General features: G+C 49.6%; 7 protein-coding genes across 7 annotated transcripts; 3 read left to right on the forward strand and 4 right to left on the reverse strand.

Moving 5' to 3' along the window:
- Positions 1-300: 300 nt before the first annotated feature.
- Positions 301-1,404, reverse strand: TGAM01_v204805 (synaptobrevin; the record flags this gene model as incomplete). The annotated part of the gene is made up of 3 exons (XM_018801496.1): positions 301-999; positions 1,052-1,189; positions 1,243-1,404. 3 exons carry the CDS (start codon positions 1,402-1,404, stop codon positions 301-303), a joined length of 999 nt encoding a protein of 332 aa, XP_018665289.1.
- Positions 1,405-2,303: 899 nt separating this feature from the next.
- Positions 2,304-2,859, reverse strand: TGAM01_v204806 (pre-mRNA-splicing factor CWC21; the record flags this gene model as incomplete). The annotated part of the gene is made up of 2 exons (XM_018801495.1): positions 2,304-2,577; positions 2,633-2,859. 2 exons carry the CDS (start codon positions 2,857-2,859, stop codon positions 2,304-2,306), a joined length of 501 nt encoding a protein of 166 aa, XP_018665288.1.
- A 1,964-nt stretch (positions 2,860-4,823) lies between these two features.
- TGAM01_v204807 (hypothetical protein) lies at positions 4,824-6,071 on the forward strand (the record flags this gene model as incomplete). Its single annotated transcript, XM_018801493.1, has 2 exons — positions 4,824-5,517; positions 5,674-6,071. 2 exons carry the CDS (start codon positions 4,824-4,826, stop codon positions 6,069-6,071), a joined length of 1,092 nt encoding a protein of 363 aa, XP_018665286.1.
- Positions 6,072-8,061: 1,990 nt separating this feature from the next.
- TGAM01_v204808 (guanine nucleotide-binding protein subunit alpha) lies at positions 8,062-9,363 on the reverse strand (the record flags this gene model as incomplete). The annotated part of the gene is made up of 4 exons (XM_018801492.1): positions 8,062-8,105; positions 8,166-8,722; positions 8,809-9,151; positions 9,246-9,363. 4 exons carry the CDS (start codon positions 9,361-9,363, stop codon positions 8,062-8,064), a joined length of 1,062 nt encoding a protein of 353 aa, XP_018665285.1.
- Positions 9,364-9,397: 34 nt separating this feature from the next.
- On the reverse strand, positions 9,398-10,111 carry TGAM01_v204809 (hypothetical protein; the record flags this gene model as incomplete). Its single annotated transcript, XM_024549512.1, has 2 exons — positions 9,398-9,485; positions 9,822-10,111. Coding segments are annotated over 2 exons (378 nt in total), but the record flags the coding sequence as incomplete, so codon positions are not given.
- A 1,854-nt stretch (positions 10,112-11,965) lies between these two features.
- On the forward strand, positions 11,966-12,303 carry TGAM01_v204810 (hypothetical protein; the record flags this gene model as incomplete). The annotated part of the gene is made up of 2 exons (XM_024549513.1): positions 11,966-12,052; positions 12,115-12,303. The coding sequence occupies 2 exons, from the start codon at positions 11,966-11,968 to the stop codon at positions 12,301-12,303; spliced, it is 276 nt and encodes a 91-aa protein (XP_024405743.1).
- A 4,072-nt stretch (positions 12,304-16,375) lies between these two features.
- TGAM01_v204811 (hypothetical protein) lies at positions 16,376-17,317 on the forward strand (the record flags this gene model as incomplete). The annotated part of the gene is made up of 3 exons (XM_018801491.1): positions 16,376-16,409; positions 16,466-16,566; positions 16,691-17,317. 3 exons carry the CDS (start codon positions 16,376-16,378, stop codon positions 17,315-17,317), a joined length of 762 nt encoding a protein of 253 aa, XP_018665284.1.
- Positions 17,318-17,649: the final 332 nt, after the last annotated feature.

A 17,649-nucleotide genomic window follows, 5' to 3' on the forward strand; every position in this document is an offset into this window, starting at 1 on the left:
TTTGGAGTCGCCTGAATGACTTGGTATCAGATCCACGTCATTCAAAACTCCGCTGAGAAGGCCACTGAGCTATTACATGTACTCAACAAGCATCTTCCTGCGAGCTCAAGACATGAGATCAAGCTTTTGAGTAAAGGTAGGGATAATAATAGATAGTTTTGTTCGCTTAGTATTACATTAAGCCAAGAAATAATAACGCTCTCATCTATGCTGTACAATATCATTATCGTTACAACTGTCCTCGTCATGATCCCCTCCATCAGCATCAACTTCTGCCTCCAAAACATCACTGACTCTCACTCAAAATCTCAATTTTGGAAACACAAATACGAACAATACCAACGCCACCATTAAGCCATATACCCACGCATATAGTATCATCCTCCCCCACCACCCCTTCCCCTCAGTCATCTTCTTAAGAGACCCCATCCGGCCCTGTGCCGCCTCCATGCTCAATTCCGACTTCTCCATGCTACTCCCAGCAGCATCAAGTAAGTTTTTGTCTTCTTCGAGAGTTGCTGAGAAGCTCTTTGAGCTTTCCTTTAGCTTAGTCGCCAAGTCAAGAATAGAGTTCGAAATGGCGTCTTGTTCTACTCGCTGCTGGTCAAGAATAGCCTCTGCCGTAGCTGTCGAAGCTTGGGGGCTTGCAGGTTTGCGGCGGTTGGCAAATAATGCAGCGCGAGCTGTGCTGTGGGATGAAGGAGTTGGAGAGGGTGCTGAGGAGCGGGCGCGCAATGTTTGTGTCGTTTGCGTAGGGAGGACGTCGCTTGTACTCGTCTCAGCAGGTTCAATCGCAGTCGCAGCCGTGGGAGGCTCGGGTATGGTTTCATGTTGCGTCGGAGGTTCAGGGGGCTCGGGCTCTGGTATTTTGGGCTCTTCAGACGAGTCTCCTCCCGGCGCATTAGACGATCGTCTCGAATCTACGCTCTCGCTCGGAGTAGGTATGATGTCTCCTAGAAGATCTTCCCCTTCGGATGAATCATCTTCGTCTGCAGCCACCTGACAGTCATGTTAGTTTGTCCTGAGCCTTTCTGTATCAAGGGCGAATTACCTTTCTCAGGTCGTCTAGTCGGTCAAATAATAAGTCCAGGATTTCCCTTTGCGCTGTGAGATCGCCCTGTACATCTGCTCTCCTCCCCGGTAGCGTTTGTTCTAGTTTTGTGAGCGCCGCCCGCGCATATTGAAGGTTCTATAAAGACTCGTTAGCAGCGTAACAATTGCGACATATTCGCTCAGCCTTACAGCTTCGACCCTCGTCCTCTCAAACTCGTTGTTGCGCAGCCTTCGTTCACGTTCGGGACTCGGATGTAGCACAGACTGCTTTAATCGGGAGAAGAGCTGCGCAAGCTCGGCTGGAGATAGGTTCGGCGGTTCGCCGGCAGGCAAATTAGGAAGTAATGTCATGATGGTCCTGGAATTGGTCTGTTTGGGCTGCTGGTGATGTTTGCGACAGAAGTTGTTCCAGGCATGAGACAGGCCAAGAGGTAGTCCTGCCGCATGTAGCATTACGTCGCTAGAAGGGTCTGTGGCTGAAGCTAGGCAGTGCGCCACAGCTGGGCCAACCAGGCCGCTTTTGCTATGGGCGATGTCACTGCAAGACGAAAAGATCGGCGTTGTTCAAGTTCAGATTACTGTACAAGGCCGCTACGAAATCTATAAAAATTCTATTATACTGCATTTTCTCATGTTCAATTAAGAATAATAGGTATGCTATTGCACCCACGCGGGGTTCTTTCGCAATGGCTCCAGTCTCAGAGCATATTGCCAATACACCTCGAGCTTTGTGTTAGTAGTAGGAAATATACCTATTCACTGAAATCCATATTCCGCATTGCGTCCCCTTGCCGGAGCTCGGCGTGGTTACCGATATCCTAAAATTTCCAATGAGATATCCAAGATATAAAGAATCGTCATAGGTCCGTAAGTCCTCGATAACGCCGCATACTCCGTTGCCGCTCAAATAATGATTAAAGAAGTCTGAAGAGAGTCGCTATTAAATCAAATCATGATGTTGTCCATAAGTTGCGTCCTTTCAAATAGGCTGGACAGTAAATGCACCGATAAAGCCCTGTATTCCATCAACCATCCATCGACTGAACCAATAGCATAGCAGGGACGCTTTTAAGCCAAGGGACTCATGACGCCCTGAGTATTTGGAGATTATCGTTCTGTGCATATCCGTAATGATCGCCCCCTTAGGCGTCGTACGGCTCGTTTACTAGCACCAGTCGCAAGCAGACTGGTAGTAGCATGGTAAATCGCTGTCTCAACCCGCAAGCCATTAACAGTGCCGCGTAAGTAAATCAGTCCTTCTCTTCATCATCTTCTTTCTTTGCCAGGGAATCCCTCAACCTTTCCTCCTGTTTCTTCCAATGCCCTCCTTCTTCGTAGTCAGAGCTGATCTTAAGAGCTCTTCTTAGTCGCTCGCTTTCCTTGATCTTGGCATCGGCCATCTCGTGTACCTGGTGCTCTTTGAAAGTCTTTCTCGGCGCATTGGCTTTATTCCTAGAATTCATTTCTGCAAGCAGCTTCGTTCGTAATTCATCGCAGCGGCGATCAATCTCCTCTTCCTCGACCCTAAGAGATATGTTAGAACGGCAGCTTCGCTTCCTAAGCCAAGAAATCCGCCTACTCTTCTTCTTCGAGCTTGTCTCTCAGGTTGAACACCTTCACTTCGATTTCTCTCTTGCGATCATGCTCGAGGATCCCTTTATCCGGCTGTCTCTGCTTGTGTCGCATGTCCCGGTCTTTTGGGTACGGCGCGCCATAGTCGCGCGGCCTGACTTGGGCAAGATTTCGCTGGACATAGCCAGAAGTGCCACTTCCTCGTGGAGTCGAAAGGCCGACGTTGTCCGACATGGCTGCTTTGATTAAATTCGGCGGAACGTAGGTGCCTTTGGCGTGTGTCGCGTCGAGATTGCTGCGCTCTGCAGAAGTTAGGCCTGCAACTGCAAGCAAATGTCATCATTAGCGGCTCTAGCGGCCAGTAATGACCCGAGACAGTGGAGGTTAGCACTGGGCGGTGAATCCTTCCCGCTGATAAAGCACGGCAGAACTCGATAACGGAGGGGCAAATTGCCCCTCTAGCACTTTTCTTACCCTGCAGAATCGAATATGAGTCAACATTTCTGAGCGTAGGACTGAATGCTCATTTAAGCGGCCTTGCACATCTCTTGAGACATCTTTTATTACTGTTCCTTTTCAGAACGATCAATTTTCAGCTGGGGACTTCTTCAAAATGCCACACCTAGCTGATTATGACGAAGCGGCTGTCAAGTTCCCTCCCATCAGTAGAGATCATATCCAAAATTGTTCATACGAAGCATGGTTTCCCAAGTACCGGAGCTCTTGTCTAAAATCGCGAATAATACCACTGTCTCCCGCATTCGTATCATATTTACACGAAGATGGCATTATTCTCGCAGATGATGATGAGACAAACGAGCCAGAAGATGAAGAATGGTCGACTCCTGCTGCTACCCACCCGCGAATCACTCCATATGAGTCCGACGAAGAGTCCGACGAAGAGGAGGAGGAGAGGCTTCCACCAAACAAACGCTTCCCGGAGATTCATGAGTTGATCAAGCAGAAAATCGCAGAGCTTGGTGGCTCCGTTGCGCCAAAGCTAAACTGGTCGTCTCCAAAGGACGCCAAATGGATATCACCACACCAGAACACGCTCAAATGCACATCCCCCAACGACATCTATCTCCTTTTGAAGTCATCTTCTTTCGTTTCGCACGACCTCCTTCACGCATTTGACGACTGTACCGATGCCCCACCATTGAGACCATTCGCTCCGGTTCTTGTCCTCAGACCTTTCTTCACACCTCATGTGGCTCTCGAATTCCGGTGCTTCGTAAAGCATAGATCCATTATTGGCATTACACAGCGGGATCTTAACCACTACGAATTTCTCGAGCCGCTTCGAGGCCAATTATGGAAGAAGATCATGAAGTTCTTCCGTCAGAAGCTGAGATTCACTTTTCCCGACTCAACCTTTGTGTTTGACATTTATATCCCCGGAAACTCTTTTGCCGAAGATGGCTTGGGGAAAGTGAGGCTCATGGATATCAACCCATGGGCCCCCAGCACAGACAGTCTGCTTTTCTCATGGGAGGAGCTTCTCACAATGGAAGTTGAGAACCCGTTGTATGGGTCCGTCTCGGAAGATCAGACAGCAGAGGAGAGTGGAGACGAGACTACGGCAGACGAGATGGATAATAACGAGTACGACCCGAATCGCCAGCCAGAAGTCCGCATCGTCAAGAAGAATGACCCGGAGGCGTACAACTTTAGCTCGCCGCAGTACTCAGCTCACAAACTGCCTAAAGAAGTCGTCGACGCCAGTCTGGCTGGAGAAGGGGGTCTAAGGGAATTTGCCCAGCGATGGAAGGAGATTACAGAGGGTAGAGCTCAAGGCATCTGGGAGCAACCCAACTCTAGAGCATAAACCAGAACAAATCCATAAAGTCATAAATCCTACGGCAAAGCTAACACAAAAGCTGGTATGCCTCCAAAGTGAACCGAAAGTGACTTGGCTCTGATAACGTGAGCACATTTGAGAAGCATTGGAGTGTGAGAGAAACATGGCACAGTGCGAGGGTTGACCAGCCAATGCAAAATGATAACCCAAAGCACAGTATCAGCATAAATTCTGCCTAAATGCCCCACGCGCTCCTCGCGTTGCCAGGTTTTTGCAGCTGCGCCCAGCTGTTGCCACTCCCACCCAACCTCATCGTCATTCCATCTCACTTACACGCTCATCTGCTGCCAGCTCGAAGAAATCCTGAGCCTCACTGGGTCACCAACAATTGCCAGTCATGCCTAGCCGGCCGCGCCCAAATAAAGTGACCAAACCCTCTCCCGGGTCTGGCACTCGTCGTGCCAGCCGCTCATCTCTCTCCATTGCTGCTCAAGAGCAGCTCAAGCAATATGCCAAAGAGGCTGCCAATGCGAATGCCACTTCCACTTCAAACGCCAATCAAGACGCCAATGCCCTCGATACCTCCATCTCCGAGGCTGACGCTCTTGAAGAAAGTCAAATCGACGGCATTGATAAGTTCACGGCTGTCAATTTGCTCGCAAATGGGGGCTCAATGGCCTCGATCCGCACGTCTCTGGGCACCTCCATCCGCGACGAATTTCAGCTGGACCACCAGATGCCTGATCACTCGTCGCCAGAAGATCCAGCTGCCCGCACTGCGGCCGATCTCGCCTACGCCGCCTACGGAGACCTGGTCAAAATCGACAGCGCGCTCTGCAAGAAGCTCGCGGCCGAAACGGCGCTACGTGAGCCGACTCAGCGTCGCGTGGACCAGAAGCTCAACATTGAGCGGCGCAGCAACGTCGAGGCCTTGCTTGCCCACATGACGGGCCAGATGGCTCCCAAGTCTTGCAAAAACTGCCACAAGGGCCACGGTCCCTGGACCCAGTGCGTGGTGTACGATGGCCAGATGTGTGGAAGCTGCACCAATTGCTGGTTCAATGCGAGCGGTTCAAGATGCACGTTTCATGGTAAGTTTCCATTTCTTGTCCCATTTTGCCCACGTGAGTCACGGGCACTTGCTTTCGTCTTGTCTCTGACTGGAGCCTCTGTGATTTGAGTGGCTTCTCCCTCTTCAATTCCCCTTCCACCAGAGAGAGATATTTCGTATTAACCATCTAAAGTAGAGAACAACCATCAGCAACCACAAACATTATTCGCAGCAACGGTCGCCTCAGGAGCCAATCTCCTATTCTCACAGCCCACAATCACTCAGCCACCGCCATCCAATGTCAATCTTTCGACAGAGGCCAACCACTGGGGTCTGTCCGAGTCGACCAAGCAGTTGATCACCCAGACAATCACTGACGTGAGCACCTTCTCCCGAAGAGATCGTTTCCTCGCGAGAATCGAAGCCGCTGCTAAGGAGCTCGGCATGCGAATCGCAGAATACGAAGAGTACCTCCGGACGCCAGAGGGTATTGCGGAGCATAATGCTGCCCTCGACAGAGATCGCACGCAGAATAGAGACACGCAGGCTACTGAGGCCATGGACGATGCCCCTGCGGACGATATTCTTTCTTGAGCATTTCTCGTCTTGCTCTCCCAAGCTACTTTTTTGGCCATGTCTCAGCCTTCTATTCTTTCAGCATGGAGATGATGTTGAAGACAAGAGAAGGATATGCCATCACATATTGTAAAAGGCATTACATCAGCCCTACCTACCTACCTACCTCGGCCAGCATATGACATGATTATGTGTGTATATGTGCCCCGATACCCTACAACTTATTTCTGAATACTAACTTTCTGAACCATAGATGATTCCAGAGGGTAATTTCTTACTGCTCCTCGCTTAACTTTGAGCTGCTACCATCTACCCATAGAGGCCTTGCGGCTACAAAGAGAGGCTTGTGCATATTCTGAAGACTTTATCTCATTTGATCAGCATGAGACGCATTCTGCACGACGATATTTTCACTTTGGGCACGCACATAACAAGGGGCATTTGGAGAAAAGGCCCAAGATCTTGCAGACGCTTTTCTACTTTCAATTCTTGTTTTATATTTCATCTTGGCCAGTCGACACAGTGCTCTTCTTCCGCTTTCTTCTTTCTATTATATTGACTATATACTCTCTGGACATTTGGGCACATCTCTCTGCCCTGGCTGGCGATTTGCCACGACAAATTGATCACGATTTTACGCGCATATGGAAATTTGATATTTGAGGATTTGACATGACCCTTTGTGAGGATATATACTCAGGTTTTATAGTTTGCAAGCTCAGGAAGAAGACGTATAGCATATACAATACCCATTTGATTCTTGCATTGGCCATATACTTGTACGTTGTTATAAATTCATCCAAAGGTTCATACGTCTTCGTGTGTATCAATCGTTGGGCACTTGCGTGCAATACCTCCTCTTCTTATGCGCATTGTTCACGCTCCGTCGCTATGGATGCATAAATCAACATTGCGAAACAAGAATATATTCTACGCAGTAGAAGAAACAAGGCACCATGCAGAGAAGAAATGGAAAAAAGATATTCATGACTTTATTACATTAAATTAAGTAATTGTACAACCACCTCTAGCAAAAATGTTGCTTCTCACCATCTCGAAAACAAGATAGAGAAAATCATACTACCCGCTTCTACACTCTTCTTTCTAACAACTTATAAACAATATAAAGGTGTAGTAGACATTACACAAAGGCTCAGCTCCAAGAAAAGGGGAAAAGGATGAACGTGAAAGAACAAAAACAACTAATACAGGGCGGAAACAACAATGATTACAGACGATCGCAACATCAATGAGAGGAGCAAGATTTAACATAAAGATGCAAGTACACAAGCAGATATTGGAATATAATGGAGAGTATACATTGAGTGTTTGTTTACAACAAAATACAAAGTCGCAGACAGGCAGAAAAAGGCAGAAGAATATGGTTTCATAATTAAACAAAGTAAATGGCCGCCGCCCATTCGCACCATCGTGTCAGATGTAAAATAAAAAAGAGAAAAATTTGAAAAAACAAGGTAATAAGTAGTATGTATCCCGTCCCCTTTCTTCCCAAAGAGCTGCCGCGCCTGCTTTTTCTTCTTCCCTAAGACGGCTCACACAACTCCTCCACGCCCAAGACTTTCACGCTCCGTTTATCCCCTTCCCCTGCCCACGCTCCTTTTTCTTTTTGATGAGTCGAAAAAGAAACAACAGAGGAATCAAGTTTTATTTTTGGTAATACACAAGCATCTCTCGACAATCCTTGCGATGGTGGGGCGGCTCTCACAAAAGTGTTGTAAAATGCCGAAATGATTTCGCCATTAGAGTCTCAACTTTAGAAAAAAGAAGTACCATTATCTAGGACGGTGGAAAGATTGCCAAGGAGAAGCCCGCAAGAAAAGAAAAGAGAAATTCCTTGAGCCGGCTTTCATCTCGCAAGGAGTACAATCAAAGATCATGAGCCGTATCTCCGTGGCCCATCTGGTGGCGGTCGTAATCGAGTTTGAGGGTATTCGTGCGTCTTTAAAACAAAAATAGAAAAAATGAAAATAGAGAAAAGACAAGTCGTCTAGATGAGACCGCATAAACGAAGGTTCTCCTGGATAATGATATCTAGCGCGGAGAGTTAGTAAGTTGGAACACAAAAAGTTAAGAGTTTACTAGTCTGCATACCATTGACTGCCGCCATGACAAAGCGGATCTGGGTGGTATCTGTGGCGCAAGTGAAGTGCGTGTAGATCTGCTTGGTCTCGTGCTGGTTCAGGCTGACGAATCGGTTTAGGATGTAGTCGCACGCCGCCGCATAGTCATCACCACCCTCGTAGTCGGGGAAGTAGTTCTTCATCGGGCTGACTGGCAGCTTCTCCTTGAATCTGTCGATCTTGTTGAGGAAGAGAATGATGGACGTCTTGATGAACCATCTTGAGTTACAAATTGAGTCAAAGAGCGTCAGGGCCTCTTGCATTCGGTTGACAGTCTCATCCTCAAACAGCAGCTGATCGTACTCGGAAATGGCGACCAGGAACAGAATGGTTGTGACGTTCTCGAAGCAGTGAATCCACTTCTTTCGCTCAGATCGCTGGCCACCGACATCGAACATTCGGTAGGTCAGATCGCCGATGATGAATGTCGTCTCAGTAATACCAGTCGTCTTGACACGTGATCGGAGCACGTCTTGGTCGTTGGGCATATAGTCGGGAGCGGCGATTCGCACGATATTATCGAAGTAACTGGTGGTAGCGGTCAGCATTCGAGCGATATTTTGGCGGTGCCGGCTAAAGCGGGCGAGAGGGAGAGGCAGCTGGGGGAGACTAACTATCTTGCTGAGTCGTTCAGCTGATATTCGCGAGACCGCTTGAAACACTCCTGAACGCCGTGATCCTTCCACAGGGCCTCGATGGCACCGCCGACTTCCGGGGGCAGGACATCGCCTTCGATCTGAGCGGGTTGGATGAAAATGGTCTGGACGTGGTACTCCATGCGCTGGTCCTGAAGGGGCAGCTCAAGAGACTCCATGGCCTCGAGAATGACGCGCATCGACTGCACAGTGTTGCTGAAGATGATTTCCTTGAACGACTCGCGCTCGTCGCGGGAGTAGCCACCCTCGTGGATCAGCTTCATCTGCTTGAGAATAGTAGACTTTCCAGATTCACCAGCACCTATCGGTAAGCAGAATTAGTCGGACTGCAGATCCAGTAGCTAAATAAACTGGCCTAAATCTCTGCATCGAATGCGGCCGACGGCAATACGTACCCAGAAGTAACATCTTGATCTCGTTACGCTGCATCATCTTGTCTCGCTTGAGCTGGTTCTCAATCTCCTCGTTCCGGGCCTTGCCCTCCTTGTCCTCTGTAGACATTCCGCAACCCATCTTGGCGGTTGTGGCGGCTGCTCTGATTAAATCTTTAAAAGAAGAAACTTGTTAAGGCGTAAATGAATGATTCGCGTATATGCTGCGTGCCTGGAGTCGCCAACGATGCAGAATGGTAGGTACTGTGGACAAGCAGGTTCTGTTAGCCAAGGCAGTTCGCCGAAGAAAAGGTCGTGCCGCCAGCGGCTCGTACGAGCAATTCGCGATGGGATGCAAGCGATGGGATGCACGCTACGCAACCAGTGGAAGCGACAAGGACTCGAAACCAAGAAATCGCGTCGCGGTCGCTCACGAAATCGCCAGTAGTCGAAGATAACTGCAAAGCACACGTCGCGGTTGAGGAAGCCCTATTCCACGGAACAAAAAAAAAAAAAGAACTGGAAGAAAAGGCTTTCCAAGGCGGGATAAGGGCGAATAGAAAAAGCAAAGAGCAATGGGAAAAGGGAGGTGAAGCTTACTATAGAATACGGCCTGCTAGGCGAGGATGAATGCCAATGACGGGCAATTCAAGACGAGACACAAACAAATAATCGCAAACAAGAGAAGAGAAGATGACCAAGGAAAGAGTTGGTGCGCAGGTTTGAAGACGCAGAATTGGGCGTCGTGGAAATGAGATCCGCGACGGAATGGAGATTTGGGGGGGGGGCGAGAGGAGCAAAAGCGGCTGGGGGAGGATTGAGAGTCTTGCGCTGGGACTAACAGCTAGTAGGTATGGCCGAGAAGGAGGTACTATTGCCGGCAAAGGGGGCTATACCTGCAAGTACTTGTACTAGTGCTGGCGCCAGCGCGAGAAAAGGGAGCGCGGGAGTACTTGTGCTGCACCGTACCTGAAGGCGCCCTGGGGACTGTGGAGATGGCCAGGGGCAGAGCTCCAGCTCCAGCGGTGGAGCCGCCGCTGCAGCAGGGAGTGCTGCGAGGAGCCGTCACGTTATGGCGGCCAAAGTGCGCGCAGCAAGGCCAATGTCCGCCCGAACCGGTGGATAATACAGTGCATGGACGCGTGCGGCGGTGCTGAAACGAGGTCATTTCGCACTATGCGTCCCCTTTTGCGCGAGTACTCCGTGCGTACTGAGTGCAGCACCCGCCAAGCTCCATCTGCTGGGCCCCGTACCTGTACCCGGGCCTCACCTCACCCATCCTGCTGTAATTACAGCAGAGCAGAGCAGAGCAGAGCAGAGCAGAGCAGAGCAGAGCAGGGCAGCATAGTAGCTGTAAGTGGCTTGGCCGGGATGCGAAAAAAGGAACCTGCGATGAAATGTTTTTAATTGCACATCCCACCCAGGTTACACGGGCAGTGGCGCGTACTGTGCAGGTACCGAGCAGGCGTCTGAGCATGACGGTTAATTTCATTTCCATCCATTTTCACATCGGCAGACGCAGACGCAGACGCAGACAAGGCAGAGCCCGCAGGCAGCGCTGCCGCAAGGCCTCATATCGGCGTGGGCGACAATCCTTTTTCTATTTCCTTCTTTTGCTGCTTTGGGGGTCGGCTAGCCAATCCCACGCCATTCGCAGACAAGGCGCTGTGATGCAACACAGACCAGGCGAGGCACAGCAGAAAAGAGGCTTTGGATGGATGCTTATCATGGCCAATTGGTCGCTTGCCTCCTACACCTTCGTTTACCTCTGCCTACTGTTCGACAAATCCTCCGGGGGCCCTCAAAAATGAATCAGACGCTGGTACCAGTACTTGGCCTGCCCAGCGTTTACGGTGCTTAGCTGCACTTACGCACGCACTACTCTGCGGTATCCCGTACTTTAATATCCTGCTCTCACTTCTCAGACCTCGTCGTGCTGGTGAAGCGGCCAATCATCATGCCACATGGACTCTGGGATGCTCAATTTGGCACGAACAGGGGTTGGGGTATTAGCCGGCTCAGTTGTGCCCCTGGTCTGGGCCAGTGAGAGCGCCGGGAAGCCTTGAAGCAGGCCTGGAGTCGCTAACCATTCGCGGTGGAGCACATGTGCTAGCAGGAGGCGGCGGACATGGGGGATCCCGGGCTAATATTTGACGCTGCAGCAGGTACTAATTCAAACCATGGCGATGTTCAATCTTAACACTGATGATGCTGACGTGCTTGCCTCGTGGCATGTTTGCTCTGCCGATGTGAATTTGCCTGCTCCTGTCAGATTATCTCGACATTCCAGTGTATTTACATGCATTGTACCAATTCATATTCACCGGTATACCGAGTTACTATACCGTCTCATGTCTTCTTTAGCAAGCAGCAGCAGCAGCAGTCAGCAACCTCAGAGGCGAGGCTTGCGAGGCACATGCTCCTCACTTCTTCACTAGCACGTCTGGCTCCAGAACAGGAACAATAGACCGCGCTTCGCTGCTCGCCATCGCTGATGATCGCCACAATTTGCGTCTTCCTGGGCAATTGCTGCACAAGCGGAGCCCCTCCAGGGAGCTAGGGGTGTCTCGACCAAGGACCACAATATTGCCTGCTCCGTTTCTCAGTTGCTCTAGTCGCGTAGCTCGAGGCTTCTCGAACAAATGAAAAGTGCCTTTTCCAGTTACTTTTGCCCCCATTACTAGAGCAACGGTCTGGTCTCGGTACGCTTGGACTTGGAGCTCCGTTCGATTTCAATAAGTCGGATGGGGAACGGAGCACGCCGTCCGCCTTACCATTACAGGCAATACTGCAAATTCTACTGTATGCTGCTTTTTCCAAGGCGGCAGTATGTGAGTTTGTAGCTGCGGTCTGGTGTTTGTGACTGCTGACAGAGGACAATCAACCAAACAAGGACATACAAGTACACGCATACACAACACCATCAGTGCGTCTCCAGACTCGAGACGCATCGATTGGTTTGATAGATGCCAATCGCGCCGTCACACAGATGCCCAGACGCAGTACACGATGCGGCGGCGCATTAGTCTGCCTGCATGTGAACGTCTCGAGCCGAGCTGCAGCAAAGCAGAGCAAGAACTAAAAGAGACACGCCACCATTTTCATGGCCACAGGTGCAGTATACAGTACTTCGTTGTATCTGCACAGTACATGTTACAGTGTGTCGCTTCTCAGCAGTGCTACGAGCAGTACAACACAATGCTGCCGTCCGAAGCAGACTTGTCGCTATCGAGTCCATCAGTGGAATAAGGGGCCACCCGCTTGTCACGCGAAGAGAAGGGAAAAAAGACTGGAGGCAAAGAGGCCAATGCCAAATCAAGGTAGCTGCAAGGCCCAGGGGTCGGGTTCAGACGAAATATGGATGCTGGGTTTGGCGCTATGCACCAGCTTTCTCACACATTATGCCCCGCTACTCCGTAATGCTAGCAGGCTGGCCTGTGGCAATCTGGGGCCAACCGGTATCATTTCTTAGTACGGAGTACGGGGCAGCTACCGGTCAGGAACAAGTGCAATGGATTGATGCTTGATCACCTGTACGACTACTGTTTACAGAGGACTTTTGCATCGACTCGGTCTCGTCCCGCAAAGAAGCATCAGCAGTTGATGGCAGTATTCCGCGGCCTCGATCTGCTACTGCGGTAACACAGACTTGATACTCACTCTGTCCTGCGCTATCTCTACTGCCAAGGCAAGGTCACAGGCCCTCTGAGTGCTGCCCTGAGCGCTCAACTGCGCCGAATCGCTAGCAGCCTCCATGTCTTCTGGCCTGCCCCACACGCAGACAGATTTGACTGACTTGACCTTCATTACCTGCCCCCATTTACACCATGGCCTAGCAGCGCATACTGTACTCCATACTGTGCCTCTTAAGCAGTGTCGCGGGCTGTAAAGCGGCACGGAGCGTTGATAAGCTCTTACACGCAGCAAAGCGGCCGTGGGTTATCATCTGATCACTTACTTGTACATGGCCGCTCTGACAATTCCAAACCGCAAACAAGACTTGTCAGACAAGATTGCCTCCAACGCATATAAATGACGCTATTATCTGCCTAGGACTCGACGATTGCTTATACCACGCATGCATCCTCATACAGTAGCACATGCATCTGTTCGGAGATTGTCACAACCAGTCATCGTCACCCGAAACATGCGCCCGCAGCCTCGTGCATCGATGCTAGTTACCGTTGATGCTCCGCTTGGCGCTGTAGAGAAGCCGATTGAACGATGAACTGATATCTAGGAGTTACTACTGCGGCCATTCTGATAGGACTTCTCTGTTGGCAGCGCAGCGCAGCACAGTCTGGCCCCCATGCCTGAGCCAACAGGCCAATGGCGCGTCGCGATCAGCCCGGCTCTTTCGCTCGCCCTGGGTGGATCTTGTATATTCCAAGAAGATGATGAGACAGTGATCATCCAAATCCAAGCAGGGCTTCTCGCCTCCAACGGCTTCGTCCCCTGAACCGGGGGCGGGCGGCTGCAAGAAAGAGATGGCAGGCAACAGGGCAGTTCAAGGCTTGCCAAAGCCGTTGGTGTTTGTTCTTACGAAACGCAAACAAGCTGTGCAAGTGCATGTATATTGCTGCTTTGATCCAAGCCAAAGTTGACGTTGTCTCTGATTCAATTTTGTATTCCTCCTGCCGATTACTATGGCAATTTCATTTCATGTAGAAAAGTGTAGCTGATAAAAGTATCATCACGAATTGCATTAGCTTAATACTAGAGCCTTTGCATCTAACTATTTCCAGGTCGTGAACCCGATGATAGTTCGTTGCACCATGATCAACGACTCCGATCATCTGTTTCTTCTGAATCGCTAGAGACGCAGTAGTGGCCTATTATACCCCTGGGATGGCGATTTGATCATCGTGATCATCGTTGAACTTCATGAGAACATGACTCTCTCTGTACGACATACGAATCTATTTCCTACAAGTACTTGATATAATTCAAATACACATGCAACCCATTAGCAACTCCTACCATATGTTCTTAAAATAGTGGGTGGGCAAACGTATGATGGCATGAGATTATAATTTCCGTACCAAGTAAACAAAAGATTAAAAACTGCCGAGCGGGGAAAAAGACAAAAGGAACGGCAAGGTTGTTGCAGACAAAAATCATGACGAAGGTTGTTTGCAGCGGCTTTTTCAAAAATTGCCCTGGCGCGATGGCGTCCGCGATCTCCAGGGCACTCGGCTAGGGTACGATGCCCGTCTCGTTCCCTTGTCTACTTCCGAAACTCGTATACTCCGTAATAGGGCTGGCAATGAATGACAGATCCCTTGCCATTATTTTTTTCTTTTTCTCAACGGCTGTTCGATCTTGGTAATTTTGAATACGACGCGTGTCTGAATATCTTAGTACCCAGCCGCGGCACGTTTCTGAGGAGAGCGTCGCATGTAAGCGAGCCTAGAGACTGGGGTTCTATCAACGTCGTGATGCCGTTTGCAAGAGATGATGAAACCGGCAAATGCTTGTCGGACCTTGCGTACAAGTCTAGCATCAATAACCTTCCACACCGCTTCTTCGCTTTCCCCATATCGAAACGTTCATCTCGCCTTCTTCAGCTCAATCTCGAATCATCCGGCGCATCTGCAGAGTTACATCCACGTGGATAGCTGGTCGGTGCTGACCCTCCCTCGTCTCATCTCATCCAAGTTTCAAGATATTTATATGGCTTCTGAAATGAATACTGCACCGTGCATGTCTGGAGTTCTCCGAACACGCATGGAAGAGAGACAGAACCGACCGCAGAGTGCAGCCCCCTTTAGCGCCTTAGCCTTAGGTAGGGCAGAGATGTGAGGTTGAGGTTGTCAAAGGAACGGAACGGGCAGTCACGTTTGATTACGACGGGAATTTCTCCAGGAAACGGGAAATAGACGCTGTTAGGCACTCCATGCTAGTACTAATTCTTTTTCTTTAATTTCGTCGCCCTGCGCCAAGCCCGTACTTGTAATTCTCCATCATCACCGGTGCGGGCCCTGGCCGGCTGCTAGCATGAGATGGGCGCTGCTGGTATTCACCAGATTGCTAGTCACGCAGGGATTAACACATGGCTTCAAGGCAGCGAATCCTGTTGCAGGCTGGCTCGACGGAACTATCGTATTAAGAGCAGATATTTGGACGCAATCTCTTTGGAGGCCAGAAGAGCTTCTGGGGATCTAGCCGAACGCTCGATGGGGATATTTAGGGTACGCACGTGGGGAGCATGCAAGGCGATGGCTGTAAGCGTGACGAAAGAAGGGCGAATACGACGAGATGATTCAAGTGTGATGAGACAGACGTTATGTACTCAGTAGGATTGTTACTGTGCCCGACACGTGTAAATGTAGCAGCAATCTCCACACGTGAAGCCTTTAATTCTGAGCCATTTCATACTATGGTAAACTTAAACGTGATACCGTCGCGCAGCATATCATCAAATACAGATGATTAAACTTACTAGACAGTATGGTATGATGATATCACCTTCTTGCAAGAGAACCATAGGTACCTTAAGAGTATCCTAGGAATTCAAAAAAAAAAAAAAAAAAAAAAAAAAAAAAATTGACCGAAAGGTAAAAATTGGCTTAAAGTTGAAAGCGAAAGTGAGGATTGCACATGGCCCTTTACAATCCTTAGTGATGATGCGAGGTGCTTCTTCTACCTTCAAAATCCAGCTTTGCAACTGATACAACGTGATTCTCACAGACTTACAAGTCTAGCTTACTATTAATCCAATTGGGCGTGCATTTAACTTGCCGATATTGTAGCTATACAATGCTAGTGAACGCAAGATAGCGCATCTCTACTTTGAGCAAATCACCAATATCACAACGCGGAGTCAAATAGTCTTCATCATTAACTGGTAGAAGCAAAAGCAGTAAGCTTATTGAATGCTGCGCTGTCAGTGGAGGCGCCGATCTGAAATGCGACCGATTTCCTCAGATATGGTTGGCTCGGGTTCAAGCCGACTCGCCGGCGCGCCAACAAATCGAAGCCAGGCACCGCCCTCTTCAATTGGCCTTCTAAAACTCCAAGCGCCCAGCTTTCCAACCACCGAGTTTTGCTCTTGACCACGGCGCTTTGTCTGAGCTGCGTCGCTCGTGCCCCAAATTGCTAGATTCAATCTCTCGAACTTCTTCAGAATCTGTTCATTTAAACAGGTAGCAAAAATGTCGATTCCTATGACGAGATTGGGCGGTCGCGGTAAGTTGCTGGTTGCCCTGCCTGATTCTCGAATTTGCTGACCAAATGATATCTAGCCTTCCATCATGAGGAGAACCCCGATGTTGAGCGCGAGTACGACCATCTCCGCGACATGGCCCGCGCCGAAGCCCAGAAGCGTGGCGATTGCTTCGAACGTGTATGTTGAACCGTCGGCCGTATGGCTCTTCGTATCCAGCCTCGCAGCATAGCATACATCGGGCGCTGGTTGTGAAAAAGGGATCGACTATAGACTGACATGCTTTTTTTGGCGGAGCTTCTAGTCGAAGCGCGCGTACGAAGATGGTGACGGCGCCAGAGCAAAGGAATTATCCAACCAGGGCAAGGCTCACGGGGCCAAAGTGGAGGAGTACAACCGCCAGGCGTCCGACTACATCTTCCGCGAGAACAATGCTCCCGGCCGTGTCGACGCTGATAGCATCGACCTCCACGGCCAATTCATCGAAGAGGCGGAGCGCATTCTCGAACAGCGCATCCGCGCAGATCAGGCTCGAGGCCAGACGCACTTGCACGCTATTGTCGGCAAGGGCAACCACTCGGCCAATCACGTTCAGAAGCTCAAGCCCAAGGTAGAGGAACTCTGTCGCGAGCTGGGCCTCAGGTATAGCACAGAGGATAATGCTGGCCGGATATACATCAATCTCCAGGGCGGAGAGCCTATTCCACCGCAGCATGGCGGATATGGTGGCGGCAACCAGGACCAGGGATACCAGCCGCATCACGAACAGCAGCATGGTGGCCAGCATCGGCCTCCCCAGCAACAGCACCGCCCGCCGCAACAACAACATCACCAACAGCAGCAGCAGCAACAGCAGGAGGACGATTACGACGAGGGTCTCCTTCCTGTTCTCCTGCGCAAGTTGGAAAAGGCTTGCTGTACTGTTATGTAAAGTGGATGTGGGGGACGGTAACAATATAAATACGATAATGCTGCTAAATCTTGGATATAAGGATAGCATTTAAGGCTTCTTTTTTGCTTCGAGGATCTTTTTTTTCTTTTTGGATATGCACATATACCACATGGCGTTTCAATTATATCTAGACGACTATGATTACTTTTGGATAACGGAGCCAATGAGAGTAAACAAGATTAATCTAAAGAACTAAACATATTCTAAAAAACAATAATTCTTTTGTGAAATGAATGAAAACGATCTAAACTCTGTATAGGTATCACTTTGTCTCTCCATAAATCTCAAGAGAGTATTTATCACTTTAATAA

The sequence above is a fragment of the Trichoderma gamsii genome (genome assembly GCF_001481775.2).
Source record: "Trichoderma gamsii strain T6085 chromosome Unknown Scaffold_14.2, whole genome shotgun sequence".
NCBI classification, from domain to species: Eukaryota; Fungi; Ascomycota; class Sordariomycetes; order Hypocreales; family Hypocreaceae; genus Trichoderma; species Trichoderma gamsii.